Source organism: Crocodylus porosus, unplaced genomic scaffold, assembly GCF_001723895.1.
Source record: "Crocodylus porosus isolate Cpor-Errol unplaced genomic scaffold, CroPor_comp1, whole genome shotgun sequence".
NCBI lineage: Eukaryota > Metazoa > Chordata > Crocodylia > Crocodylidae > Crocodylus > Crocodylus porosus.
This window is the reverse complement of record NW_017728906.1, coordinates 4,003,866-4,017,977: the sequence shown is the minus strand read 5'-3', so window position 1 is coordinate 4,017,977 and position 14,112 is coordinate 4,003,866. Positions and strand designations below refer to the sequence as shown.

At 44.7% G+C, this 14,112-nt stretch overlaps 1 protein-coding gene and 1 long non-coding RNA gene across 5 annotated transcripts in view; one reads left to right on the top strand and one right to left on the bottom strand.

Annotated features, from left to right (window-relative positions):
- Positions 1-207, top strand: part of LOC109305621 — a 12,907-nt gene extending 12,700 nt beyond the window's left edge. The window contains exon 3 of the long non-coding RNA XR_002099654.1: positions 197-207. This is a non-coding gene — a long non-coding RNA (uncharacterized LOC109305621). The remainder of the gene's footprint in view (positions 1-196) is intronic.
- CD47 (CD47 molecule) overlaps positions 1-14,112 on the bottom strand; it is a 46,137-nt gene that overhangs the window by 15,015 nt on the left and 17,010 nt on the right. For all 4 annotated transcript variants that reach the window (XM_019528615.1, XM_019528617.1, XM_019528618.1 and 1 more), the window contains 3 exons: positions 12,599-12,700; positions 4,917-5,009; positions 4,334-4,432 (listed from right to left, as the gene is read on the bottom strand). In XM_019528615.1, coding sequence (XP_019384160.1) covers positions 4,334-4,432; positions 4,917-5,009; positions 12,599-12,700 — 294 coding nt within the window. The remainder of the gene's footprint in view (positions 1-4,333; positions 4,433-4,916; positions 5,010-12,598; positions 12,701-14,112) is intronic.

The window sequence follows — 14,112 nt, the reverse complement described above, 5'->3', positions numbered from 1 at the left end:
ACTCTGGAGAACAGGGAACGATTGCAGGCAAACCTGGAGAGGCTGGAAGAAGTGGCCAGAACACAATAGGATGCAGTATAACAAGGACAAATGCAGAATGCTGCACCTAGAGCGTAAAAATATCCAGCACATCTACCGGCTGGGAAGTGACCCTCTCAGCAGCACAGAAGTGGAAAGGGATCTCAGAGTCATAGAGAAGGCTGAGAGGCAATCTTGTGGCCACTTACAAATGCATTGGGGGATGCAGCAAGGTATTGGAGATGCGCTATCTACCAGAGTGCCTCTTGGGGAAACAAGGAACAATGGTCACAAACTGACAGAGAGCAGATTTAAGCTAGACATCAGGAAAAACTTCTTTAAGAGAAGACTAGATAGACCTCTTTCTGGGGTCATTTGACCCCAGCACTTTTTTCTGCCCAGGCAGGGGGTCAGACTCAATGATCTGTTGAGGTCCCTTCTGACCCTAGCATCTATGAATCTATAACAAAAATCCAGTTCAACCAAAATGATTTGTTGATCTATTTAGCCATTTAACTTGGCAATGCAGGCTATAATCCTTTAATCATTTACACAGATGCATGCAGTGAAGGAGGAGTGTAAAATTAGGGGCCCTAACATTTAGTTTCACACTTTCAACTCTGTGATAAGTTCTTCCTTTGCTGAAAGACCTTTAGAAACAGAAAATCTGCATTTTTCTTAAGAGTTTTGTTTTATTTTTGAAGATACAACATTTAAGGAAGTTAAGGATATTCAAGAAGCTGGACTATAAAAGCAAAAAACAAAAACTCAGCTTAAGAAAAAATAAACAAGATTAGCCCTGCAACAACCAGCTTTCAAAAATTCTCTAGAAACCAGCTTGGGAAGCATAACTATGAAGACCAACTCAGACAGAGCATGTGCCATATATCTGTTGTTAAGGAGCACAACTAGCTGCAACTCTTTGAGATTTCCTCACCATGACTACTGCACTGCCCACACAACCATGCAGACTCATCCTAATTTCACCATCAGTACTAGCAAACTGTTTCTTAGCTAGGCTAAGTATGAATAACTGCTTTCTGGGAAAGCACTTAGTAACAGGGATATAAATACCAATGAAAAAATATCCCTTCAACCTGTTGTAATTACAACAGTTAAATGATTAATTGTTATGGCAACCCCCAGCTTGGCCCATGTGGAGCTGCTGTGGCCATGCCTGCAAGGCACCCCTCCCCAGCCTGGCACCTGCAAGGGGCTTCCAAACCTCTGAGGTGCTGCGGGAATTCAGTAGCTCCCTGGGGTCTCAGCTCCCCAGGGCCATGCCTCATGATAAACCAGGTGGGTAGGTGGGTGGGGCCTCTCTGAGCCTGGGTCTGGGCACGGATGGGGCAGGTAGGGTGCACTGAGGGGCTGAGCCGCAAGCCCAGGGGAGTCACTCTGGCTTCCCTTACCTCCACTTTGTCCCTTTAGGCCCTGCAACTGCTTTCAGTCTAGCTAGGGGGCAGGCACAGATGACACCACCAGCAGCAGCTGCAGCAACAGAAGGTGCTACGTCTGTTCAAGTGCAGAAATAGGCATGGGTGCTGAGGTGCTGGGTTCCAGTGGCTCTGCAAAGTCAGACTGGGGGTGGGGGTGCCTGCCCCACCCTGCCCTGCCACAGACGCAGCATGGGAAGCTGGGGGCCAAAGCACTGACAAGCCCCATCAGGCAGGTCGTACAGCTCAGGAAGCTGCTGGCAGCAGTAGTGAGGGGCTTTACTAGACTGCTGCAGCTACTGGCACACAGCTTCCCAGGGTTAGCTGCAGCAGTGTGGTGGAGACGAAAGAGGCAAATAGCTGCACTGGGATTTGCAGAGCCTAGCTATAGGTACTAGTCACTAGGGCTGTGTGAAATTTTCCTGGCTGTTCCTATTCAACACTGTTTTGGCTCGTTTTGAGCTCAAAACAGTGAAATCAAATTGAAATGAAGAGCTTTGAAACAGCCTCAAAATAAAACGAGGCTAGTCAAAACATTTCAAGTTTCGAAAGGTTTTGAGTTTCAAAGCAGCCAGCAGCTAGGTGGTGGGAGACAGAGTAGAGCCAGGGCTGCGCTCCCAGTGGCTCCACAGCCCCATGTGGCTTAGCTGGGTGGCGAGCAGGGCCCTGGCTCTTCCCGCCTCCTGCGGCTGGGATGCAGGAAGCTGATCACAACGCAGGGGAAAGGAACTGAGCAGTCGGGCTCAGTTCCTTTTTCCAGCTCCCCGGTCCCAGATGGCAGCACCTGGCTTCTCTCTCCCTCACCTGGCAGGCAGATCAGGGGCCCGCAGCCCAGGGAGGACTGGCACAGCCCCCACAGCCCTCCCGGGGTTGTCGGCCGCTGATTTGCCTGCCGGATGACAGAGGCTGTTTTGAGCTTCCCCACTATAGTGTATTGGTGAAACGTCAAAACAGCATCACTGTTTCGACAAAACAGAACAGTGGTTTCGAATCTAAATGAAATTCGAAACAAAACGCTGTTCCATCAAACTTCAAAACTTAGGTTGAAACGGAACAGTGCTGTTTCGCACAGACCTACTAGTCACCCCTCCCCATTTCCCTCCTCCTCGCACCTCCCTCCTGCCCTGGCACTTTCCCATTCCTGCCGGGGCACCGCATAGCTTCCCTTCCACACTTCCCTCCTGGACTACACCCCACCCCACACGAAATGATAACCAGTAAGGTAGAACTGGTTATCACTGGGCTCATCAGGTAATTGTTTAACTGTTCACATCCCTACTTATTAAAATCTAAAAATAACAACTGATGTTTTGCCTTTCAGTAAGAATTGAGTATTTTGTGTAAGAGGGAGCCAGAGGTTCCTGTTATTTTAAGGTGGAGACTATCAGGATCAAGCAACTGAACCTGGTCTAGTTGCAAGAGACTAGATAAGTAGGGAGTTAAAGGGCTGCAAATAACTCCCTGGTAGCTGGCTGTAGAACAGTAGGACAGAGCTCCAAGGAGTTAGAAGGGAAGCTACTGCAGCTGAGGCAGAATAACAACAGCAAGCTGCTCACTAAGCCTAGGGAGCACTCCTGCAGCTGGTCTGGGGAACACCTGACTGGAGGAGAAGCAACTCTGGGAATACAAACCAGGGTCCTCTGAGGCACAGGGACTAGTGCTGCTCTGAATTCTCTAGAGTGAAGAGCTCTGGCCAGCCTAAGCTATTACGGAGCAAAAGCTGCAAGCCTGGAGGTACCCTGTGGGCTAGGAGAGAGCCAGTGAGAAGGGAGGTCATCTGCAGCTGTATGATTGATGACCCAGAGGGGCTTTGTGAGGTTTTTTTAAGCAAGCTGCTGGCATTTTGGTTTCAGTTTATACCAGAGGACTGGACTCTGGCTGTAGGGTGGGATTGGAGGCCATGCAGAGGTGCCTGAGAAACCCTCCAGTTTACAGTATATCAGGTAGCTAGACAGCTATTTAGACAAGTGCTTATTTTAATGCTCTGGGATATAACCAATAAAAGTTTGGGCGAGACACCTCTTTACCTGACTCAGGAGGTTCTAATACCTTACCTACTAAGAGGGAATGAAGAATCACTGGGAAATGTTATTCTACTTGATTTGTACATCAAATCAAGTTATCATTAGGGTCAGTTCCAACTCCCTTTACTCTGTATCTAAGCTTGCAAAAAGAGTCCTGATCATAGATGGGCTATAGTCTTGTCTCTTTCATGACCAAACAGTACTGGATTTTTGGAAACGTAACAGCACAGAGGTACTTCCAAGTTTATTGCTTTGTGTATTTGCCTTCTTGAACTTCCTGTCATCTTCTCCTTCCACAGAGGCTGTTGAAACCTACATAGTGCAAGCTGAGATTGACCAGGCACTCCTGATTTATTCATTTTAACATTAGAAATGGATTATGCCTCTGTGTGCGCTTTTTTTTTAAGATTGTAGGCCAATCAGAACAACATAGTAATAAAGGTCAATGTTGGTTTTAGGTGACCCTTGAGGGTATGCAGTAGTGCAAAATAATAAGTAAATTAAAGCAATCCTTTTGAGGCAACTGCTTGTAGGATGTAGTTGGCCTGGATACAGTCATAGTAATGAAACTAGTATAAGTAACATAATGCCACTGGGCTGTATTTCCTGCACCAGATAAAGCAACATTAACACAGTAGTCCAAAAGTATACTTACAGTAGTTCCACTGTAAAATCATGAAGCAGAAATTTCTTTTACACAATAATCTACCACTAATTAGCAAACAATCCATTTTCTAATAATTCCAAAAGGTAAAACAAGTAGATAAATGTTTTATGCAAGAGATGCTTGTCATTTTACTATGTGCTAAAATTATAGATTTTTTTGCTAAAAAATTTAAAAAAGGAATTGCTTACCTGAGACACACAGGGCAAATCCAACCACAGTGATTATGTAGCCAAGTGATTTCAAAGCCACCAGAACAAGTGCAGATGGCCTTAAATGGTTGTCAAAAACTAGAAGAGGAGGAAAAGAGTCTCAGACACTTACTTTTGGAAGTGTAACAAACACAAGAATTATATGATCCATGCAGGACTAGGATTTGGGATTGTCTGAATTTAAGACAACATGACAACAAATCAAATATTCAATGAGTCATTGAGACTTTCCCTTAAAGGACAAACACTGCAAACAGAAACATAAATAAATACCCAGACTTGTTCTGCCCATCTCTATCACCCCACCCCCAGGTGTTAGTTACTCAAACACATTTTACCCTAATTCCCACCTGCCAATCAGCCAATTCACCCCCTCCCCCACCTTTTACAAGTGGTATTAGGTTAACTGCTTGTTCACCGGAGAGACCAGGAACCAAACACTGTTACAGTGTCTAATAATGAATGACAAATATTATCATATTATATTAACTAAAAAAAAAAAGGTACTACTTATAAAATGTTCTGATTTTTTCCCCCTTGGTACTAGTAAAAGATTCCTCACCTATTCCAAACAGAAGGTACTGTAATGGCAGAAAAATCACAGCAGGGACTACAAGTAAACCAAGTCCAGCTCGATTCTTTGGTGTATACCCATCTGGAGACAATTATACAAATTAGAAGGACAGAAAATCTGGCAGTCATTAAGCACAAGTAAAGCAAGTTACCTCTCAGGACCTTCACTCTTATGCAGCCCCCTCCCAAATCCTCCAAACTCTGGAGCTCACTACCTGGATTTAATCTCTACGTCAGCCAACAGGAAACTAGTTGTAAAGCAGTTATGACAGTATTTAGCTTTGTGCTGCCCTGCAAATCCTAATTATCCCTACAACACTCTATTTGGTAATTTCATTTGCAAACAAAGTCACAATAACTATACAATTTCAGTAGAGATTAGTTGTTCCAGGTTGAACCTGGATGTCTGGCTTTCTGTGAGGACCACAGACACCATATTTATTTGAATACAATCAGCATGGGGTAAAATAGTTCCTTGTCTTATATTCACATACAAAGCAGATTCATTAAATATACCGCTTATCATTAAACTGCTGCCAAAAGCAGCACGTGTTCACTATGGAAACTAACTATGAAGTTGACTAAATAAAGCCAACGCTGAGCATGACTATAAAACATATGGCCCACATTGGGCAAACATACTGACGGGAACCTACCATAATGCTAAGTTAGTGCAGTCCATCTGAATAAGATATAGACTACTGCCCATTGCACACAGTCCCTCTCAGAGCTGACTTTTTTTACAAGTCACAGGGAGTCACTCCACTGAATACATTTTGACTTCCTCTTCACTCCCACACCCAAGCAGTGACCCCCCTCCCCTCCCCATTTCAAATGATTCTGGTTTCTTCACTAGTCTTAAATATCTGGCAAACATCACCAAATGGGCCCCCAAACAATTCACCCAGGATCCCTGTCACCCCCTCAGCCTGTTGCATATGAGTAGCAGGCCCTACCCACCATAAGGTAGAGCTGGACCAGGTTGCTCTGTGCCTCATGTGCATAGAAATTTTGGGAGGATCCCAGGACTCATGAAAAGAACACCTGGTTCCAGTCATGAGTGTGGGGCTGTTATAAGACTGTTAATAGGAGCAGCGATCCATAAAGACCAGATGTATGTGATGCCAGAGCAACAGATCCATGGAACTCTGCTGCAGCTGAGAGATGCACTACAGTACCAACAGAGAGAGGACTGAATGCAACTGTGCTGAACCTGAACTGGGAAAAGGCTTACAACCAAGTGTCCCACCAATACCTGTTCGAGAAACTAAAGAAGATAGGGGTCCCCTGGACCTTCATTGCCTAGATAAAGATGATGTTCACCAACATGATTAGCAGGGTGCTGGTAAATGAGTTCCTGACAACTCTGATCATGTTGGAGTCATGTGTCTGGCACAGCTGCCTACTCCCCCTGATCCTGTTTATCTGCATGATGGAACCACTAGTCCAGCAGCTGAGGCAGGACCCCAGGATAAACAGAGTAGAGATCCCCAGGAGTAACCGGGAAGAAATGAGGGACCTGGCCTAACTGTCACATGCAGGGACAAGTGGTCGGTTGAAAGCCCTACAACCCACCCAGGTATATGAAGCAGTGGCAGGTGCCAAATTCAACTCGAACAAAAACACCTAGCCTGGCACTAGGGACCTGTAGGCCCTTAGTGGGTCTCTGCTCCCCACAAAGGGGTGAAGATCTTCAGGATGGAGTTCGACCCAGAGCTAACTGGACAAAGGGTGTGGGAAAAGCCTGAGACCAAAGTCAAGCTGACACTGGGGCTATGGCAATCATGTTGCCTGTCAATGGGGAGGCACGGGCCCTCTTGAGGGGGGTATTGCAACTAGTACAACTATACACTGCTTTGGTCTTCCCCCCTTCAGAGCAAGTCACTGTTAGAATTCAGAGCCATGTGAACTTTCTTCTGGGGCTCCAGATGGGAGAAGTCTGCAAAGATCATGCTGTGCAAGCCTAAATGGACTGGAGACCAAGGAATGATGGATGTCCTGATGTTCCTCTGGGCCAAATACAAGAGTCAGATCTGCAAACTGGCGACCAGGACAGAATCCAAAACAGCCCACTTTGTAAGATATTCTACAGGGCACGTCCTGTGACACTGAATGTTTTACACATTGCCCAAATCAAACCCATAGACACGCTGTGTTTCTACAAGGTCCTGAAACACTTCAGAGACTTTCATCAGTCCAATAGGACCACCCTGCCTAGCAAGAGGTGGGACAGCCAGGGTGAGGGTGTATTTATACCCAGCATCGGTGTTGATCTAGTAAAGGATCACCTTGAGGGGCTGGACACCTTCAAGTCAGCTGGTCCAGACAGACTATACCCTAGGGTACTGAAGGAGCTTGCAGGTGTCATAGCTCAACCATTGGCAAAAATATTCAAAAATTCGTGGTGCTCAGGTGGAGTACCTGAAGACTGGAAGAAGCCCAATGTGGTACCCATCTTCAAGAAAGGGCAGAAAGTAGATCCCGGGAATTACAGGCCAATCATCTTGACCTCAATCCCTGGTAAGATTCTCGAGAAAATTATCAAGGAGACCCTTCTGGACAAGCTGGCTTAGGGCAACATCCTGAGGGACAGCCAGCACAAGTTTGTCACGGGTAGGTCTTGCTTGACCAATCTCATATCCTTCTATGACCAGGTGACATATCACCTGGACAAGGGAGAAGAGATTGACATCATATACCTGGACTTTAAAAAAGCCTTTAATCTGGTGTCCCATGACCTGCTCATGGAAATATTGGCCAAACGTGGCCTCCGCTACACCACAGTAACGGGTTCCGTGGCCTCAGCTACACTGGGAAACTGGCTTCGAGGTTGAACCCAGAGAGCAGTGGTTGATAGCAGCAAGTCATTATGGCATTTTGTAACCAGTGGCGTCCCCCAAGGCTGTGTCCTTGGACTGGTTCTCTTCAACATCTTTATCAACGATGTGGACATTGGTGTCAGAAGCACACTGGCTAAGTTCACCAATGACACTAAACTTTGAGGCATAGCGTCCACACCTGAGGACATGCTAGTGATCCAAGCTGACTTGGATCCTGAGGCAGTCAGGAAGGCCAACCGTACCTTGTCATACATCCACAGATGCATCTCGAGCAGGTCCAAAGAGGTGATCCTCCCCCTCTATGCGGCACTGGTCAGGCCGCAGTTGGAGTACTGCATCCATTTCTGGGCGCCGCACTTCAAGAGGGATGTGGACAGCATGGAGAGGGTCCAGAGGAAGGCCACTCGCATAATCAGGGGACAGCAGGGCAGGCCCTACGAGGAGAGGCTGAGGGACCTGAACCTGTTCAGTCTCCAAAAGAGAAGGCTGAGGGGGATCTAGTGGCCTGTTATAAACTAGTCGGGGGGACCAGCAGGCATTGGGGGAGTCCCTGTTCACCCGAGCACTGCCAGGAGTGACCAGGCATAACAGTCACAAGCTGGCGGAGGGTAGATTTAGCCTGGATATCAGGAGGCGTTACTTCATGGTCAGGGCAGCTAGGATCTGGAACCAACTTCCAAGAGAAGTGGTGCAGGCCCTGGGGGTTTTTAAGAGGAGGCAAGATGAACCCTGGGGGTTTTTAAGAGGAGGCAAGATGAACACCTTGCTGGGGCTGTTTGACCCCAGTACTCTTTCCTGCCATGGCAGGGGGTTAGACTAGATGATCTGCTCAGGTCCCTTCCGACCCTAGAAACTATGAAACTATGAATACTGATAAATGCAAGGTACTCCACTTCAGAAACTCCCCCCCCCCACAGCATACTTATAGGCTCAGCAGCGCTACTGAAAGAGTTTGCTAGCACTACTGCTAAAAGAGACTTGGGGGTCATGACTGACCACAAGATGAACATGAGCCACCAAAGTGATGTCGCAGCTGGTAAAGCAAACAAAACCCTGGCTTGCATCTATAGATGCTTTTCAAGTAAATCTCAGGATGTCATCCTTCCGCAGTACTTGGCCTTGGTGAGGCCGTGGCTGGAGTGCTGGGTCCAGTTCTGGGCTCTGCAATTCAAGAAAGATGCTGAGAAGCTTGAGAGAGTCTGGAGGAGACATGATCAGAGGGCAAGAGAATAGGCCCTATGAAGAGAGACTGAGAGCCACGGGACTCTTCAGTATGGAAAAGTGCAGACTTGGGGGGGCGGGGGGCGGACGGACCTGGTGGCTACCTACGTATAAGTACACAAGGGATGTTCTTCAGGATCTGGGAGAACATCTGTTCACCAGAGTGCCCCAAGGAAAAACAAGGACCAACAGTCATAAACTCCTATAAGACCATTTTAGGCCAGGCATAAGAAAAAATTTCTTTACTGTCTGAGCCCCCAAGACCTGGAAAAGACTCCCTCCAGAGTGGTGCAGGCACCTACTCTGGACTCATTCAAGAAATGCTTGGGTGCTTATCTTGCTGGGTTCCTTTGAACCTAGCTGACTTCCTGCCCCTGGGGCAGGACTTGATGATCTTTGAGGTCCCTTCCAGCCCTAACGTCTATGAATCTATGGAACAAACATGATCTGCACAAGACCCCATCAATCCTGATGAACTACTGTAAGTTGTAGGAGGTGATAAGCACAAGAGACATTTTGTCGCCAGTGGAGTTACTACCTGGCAACAGCTGTCAGGCCATGTGGGAACGAATCTTCTTTATAACAATTTTATAAATTTCCCACATACAAAATCTAATTATTGTGGGGGCCGTCCTTATATTCAGGATGGCCTTATATTCAAGGAAATACAATATTATAAGTTCTGCACCTGAGAACAAAGCTTTTTTTTTTGTTTACTACCAGATTCTATACAGGAATATTGAGGGTGGGGGGAATAACCCACCAACTGACTTAAATCTTATTTAGTTCCTTGATTATTCTTTCTGTAAAAGCAGCTTTCACTGTCTATATTATATTTAACACTACTCTGTGTCTCAACTTTTCTGTCTATGACCACAGATTTCTGGATAGGTAAGTTGAGTAAAGCTTCTGCGCACTACACAGACAGATCCTGATGAAACTCACACAGACTAATCCAAAGACATCAAGAGTGCTCAGCTTCTGGGGGCCAAATCTGGCCCACAAAGCCACAATGTGGCATGTGGGGATCCCTATGGGTTGGAAGAAGTTGGCAGCTGGGGAGTGGAGAAGCTTCATGTGGTAGGGTCCAAACTTGCCCAAGCCATTGCCATGCAGTGAAATCAAGACCAGACCCAGCTGCCAACATGTCCAGATCAGGGCAGGCTTCTCCCTACCCCCTCCACGCATCCAGATAGAGACCACTCCACCACCCCCACCCCCTGGCATCTGATTAGGGCTGAGCTACTTCCCATCTAGCACCCCCCACTTCTCCCTAGCACACCCAAATTGAGGCTGCTCCATCTACCCTGCGTGTCCATATCAGGGCTGAGCTGCCTCCCTCACCCGCCATGCAGCAATTGGATCAGGACTGCTCTGCCCTGCCCCATGGCCTCCAGCATGTCCAGATTATGGCCAGGCTGCCCCCCAGCCCTCTAAGTCCAGATCAGGGTTGTTCCATTCCTCCTCCCCCCACACCCAAGGCATCTGGATTGGGACTGGGTTACCTCCAATCACCCCCCACAACAGGATTGGGCTCATTCTGCTCCATCCCCATCCCCACATGCATCCAGATTGAGACCTGGTTGCTCCCCACAGCTCCCGATGGACAGATCAGGTTCAGGATGTAATTCCCAACAGCAAAATGGAGCTTCCTTTGCCAGCTCTGTGAGCCACCTGATAGATTAAGTCTATCAGCTGAACCTCACACTACCCATCTGGCCCACAAGGTGAAAGGGTTGGGCACCACTGGTCTACATTGTTAAAGTTAATGCTGCAGGCCAGTGTATGGGCTAAACTCATGTGGGTGAGGAAAGAGGTTGCCATCCAAGAAAGTTCCATCTATTTTTGCTATATATTTAGCCAGATCATCCACTGGAGTAATCAATTACTGTGTGCAGAATGAAGTCAGAGGAGGAATCTTGCCATTTCAATGAAAGCAGGTTCAAATCCAAAAACAGCAAAATACTAAAGCTGAGCACTATTGTAATCAATTAGTAACAACTGATACTGATTTTTTTTCAGAATATGATATTGCTTTATGCAGTCTGTGAGCTGAACAGAGATCTTCAGGAGACAGCTGTGAATATAATGCAAACATGAACCAGATGAAAAACTATTTTTGACTCCATCTAGTAAACTACATACTTGGCATTCAGTAGTGACAAAAGCGCCTCTTAAGAGCTCAGAATTACCCATTAGGAAATCAAAATAGGAAAAACAGATTATAGATTTTAAATGGTATCCTTGCAAAGAGCCAATGAACTCAAACATAAATGTTACTTTTATTATTGTTTACCTGATTACTTTAAAACTTAATGATAAATAATCTGTAAAATAGAATCCTTTAAATACCAAAACAAATACACAAACGATAGCATGTCAACATATTTTAATGGCTTTAAATGTAACTGTGACTTGAGCCTGAAGCTATTCTACCCACTGACTTGTACTAGAATTCTATATAAGCATAAAATAAAAGATTAAAGTCCCTTATCATGTCCTTTAATCTGTATATTAAGTTGACTCCCTCTCTTTTTCCAATTTCAAAATAAAAATGCTTTCACATTGAAGTAGGAACATGGTTAAAGAACTAGAAATGTATTTTTTGTTTCCTTTTGATATTACAGAAAAATGAGTTTCTCTACCACAGCTGAGCTATTAACCTGATTACACAAGTAAGGACTCAAAACATATATACAAGTAATGTTAGTTGAGCAATTAATTTAATTTAAATCCCTCAGACTTTATATGTAAACTTCCTCATGCATATAAGATCAGAGTGCAGGTCAACATTTGTTGTGGAAGTATAATCCACATTTTTTCCTGTTGGGTCTGCTCAAGTTTTGATATAATTATCTGCTCTGTGTGCAGAATGAAGTCAGAGGAGGAATTTTGCCATTTCAATGAAAGCAGGTTCAAATCCAAAAACAGCAAAATACTGAAGCTGAGCACTATTGTGCAAATCTAAGAATCTAGCCTTTTGTCATCACTACTACTGGGTCAAAATAGACAGCAAGCCATCAGCTGAGCAAGTTTTGAGTAATACTCTTATACCTAGCACATCATGAGAAAACTTGAGACACATGAAAGACAAGTGGACTTGTATTTAAATGTTCCCAGTGTGAAATATTTCCATTTCCGAAGGCAGGGCATAAGGCCCATTTGTGGTGTGCAGCATTATGTTATTATTCTATTTCATACAATCTGTTGTTCTGAAAAGAAAAACATGCTATGTTGCTGCCGAGTAAATCATACTTGTTTCATGTCACAGATCCTATATGAAATTTTGCGGAAACTCTTCCACTTTTACAGATTTTCTTATGGCTCATTTGGTGATGGGACATTGTTCCTACCTAGAATTTCTAACACCTCCTTTCTGACCGCTGAAAATTATACCCATATTCCCTCTAAACATTTTTGCTGGTAGTACGCAAAAATAAGTATTATGCAAAATTAACAACAACAAAAAAAGAGCAAGCTACTTGCTTTACTTATTTCAGAGGTGCTGACTGATTTAGCTCCTGCTGAAAGAAATAAAAACTATGTATGCTCCTACATTCTGAAAAGCAGGACACAAATGTCTAGGAATGGACATATTTGTTGCACTTACCAGGGACTAAAAGAATAGCTCCAACAACGCCAGCAATTACAATGATGCTTCCTGTAATAATCAAGCCAACCTTCTTTCCAAGTACGATTTCAAATTTTGATGCTTAAAAGAAAAATGGAGAGAGATACAGGAATAATGCATTAGATATGACATGTTTTGCTCTTAAATTTAGATCAGTCAGAAAAAAGCTTTCCTCAAAAATAACATCTTAATATCGCACACTTTTCCAATTGCCCCAGTGACACTGATGGACCATCACCAGTTTCTGGGGGAACTTTTGTTCACCAGAGTGCCCCAAAGGACGATGAGGTTGAACGGTTATAAACTACTGCAAGACTGTTTCAGGCTGGACATAAGGAAGAACTTCTTTACTGTCTGAGCCCCGAAGGTCTGGAACAACCTGCCATCGGAGGTGGTTCAAACACCTACACTGAACACCTTCAAGAGTAGATTGGATGCTTATCTTGCTGGGATCCTATGACCCCAGCTGTCTTCCTGCCCTTTAGGTGAGGGGCTGGACTCGATGATCTTCCAAGGTCCCTTCCAGCCCTAATGTCTATGAAATCTATGAAATCTATGAAAACTTAAGCTAAGCATCTTGGTTAAATTACCAATCTTGCCTTACTATGCAGCCCAGGCCAAACTCCCACTGTTTGCTGCAATCTAAATCAACTCTCATAACTCCTCTTGCTAGTTCAATTAAATAAGGTATTCATTTTTTTAAAGTTACACAATGTTTTTTCATGAGATTAGGGCAGTAACCTGGGACTTGAAAAACCTTAGTTTAATTCTCTGCCTAACCAGAGATTGTGTGTTTGTACTGATGCTGCCACAGTCGCTTTTAATAGATGAGGAATTAAATTCCCCTACTTAATATAAACTCTTTAAGGTTAAGTTTATTAAAGCAGCAATCTCCAAACTTTGCTGCCCAGTGGCAAACAGCATTAAGGGAGTAATAAGCTGCAGCTAACATCAGAATTTCCTTTACCTGTCAAACACAAGTGATATCAGAGCATCTCACGGATATGTTGTCCCCAAGTCATGGACTGGAGGCCACTTTATTGAGGGCTGTGATGCCCTTGTGTATTACCATGTAAATACCATAGATCAAACTATTTTGCAGCAAAACTGTATTATTAAGCACAGACTGCCATCCATTTCAGAAGTGGTTCTTTTCAATGGTGGGTTACATAATAGCTACACTTTGGGAGCTTTTGGAAGAAGAAAAGCTGTAACATAAGATCATTATCACCAGCTGTGTTTGGTTCCACCCTCCGCATCGTTAACAAAACTGCCAGGTAAGCTGGAATTCTACAGGACAGGAAAAGCACAGCTTGATTCTCAGGCTGAAATTTTGAAAGAAAAATCCTGGGTTTTGAAAAAGTAATTTTGTCTTCGCTGCTGACAACTGAACGTAAAAACTAATATGCCACTATCTGAGCAGAACCACACTTTTGGAGTTAGGAGTAAAGGGATTACATTGTAAAAATTAGTTCTGCAATAAAATAAATCAG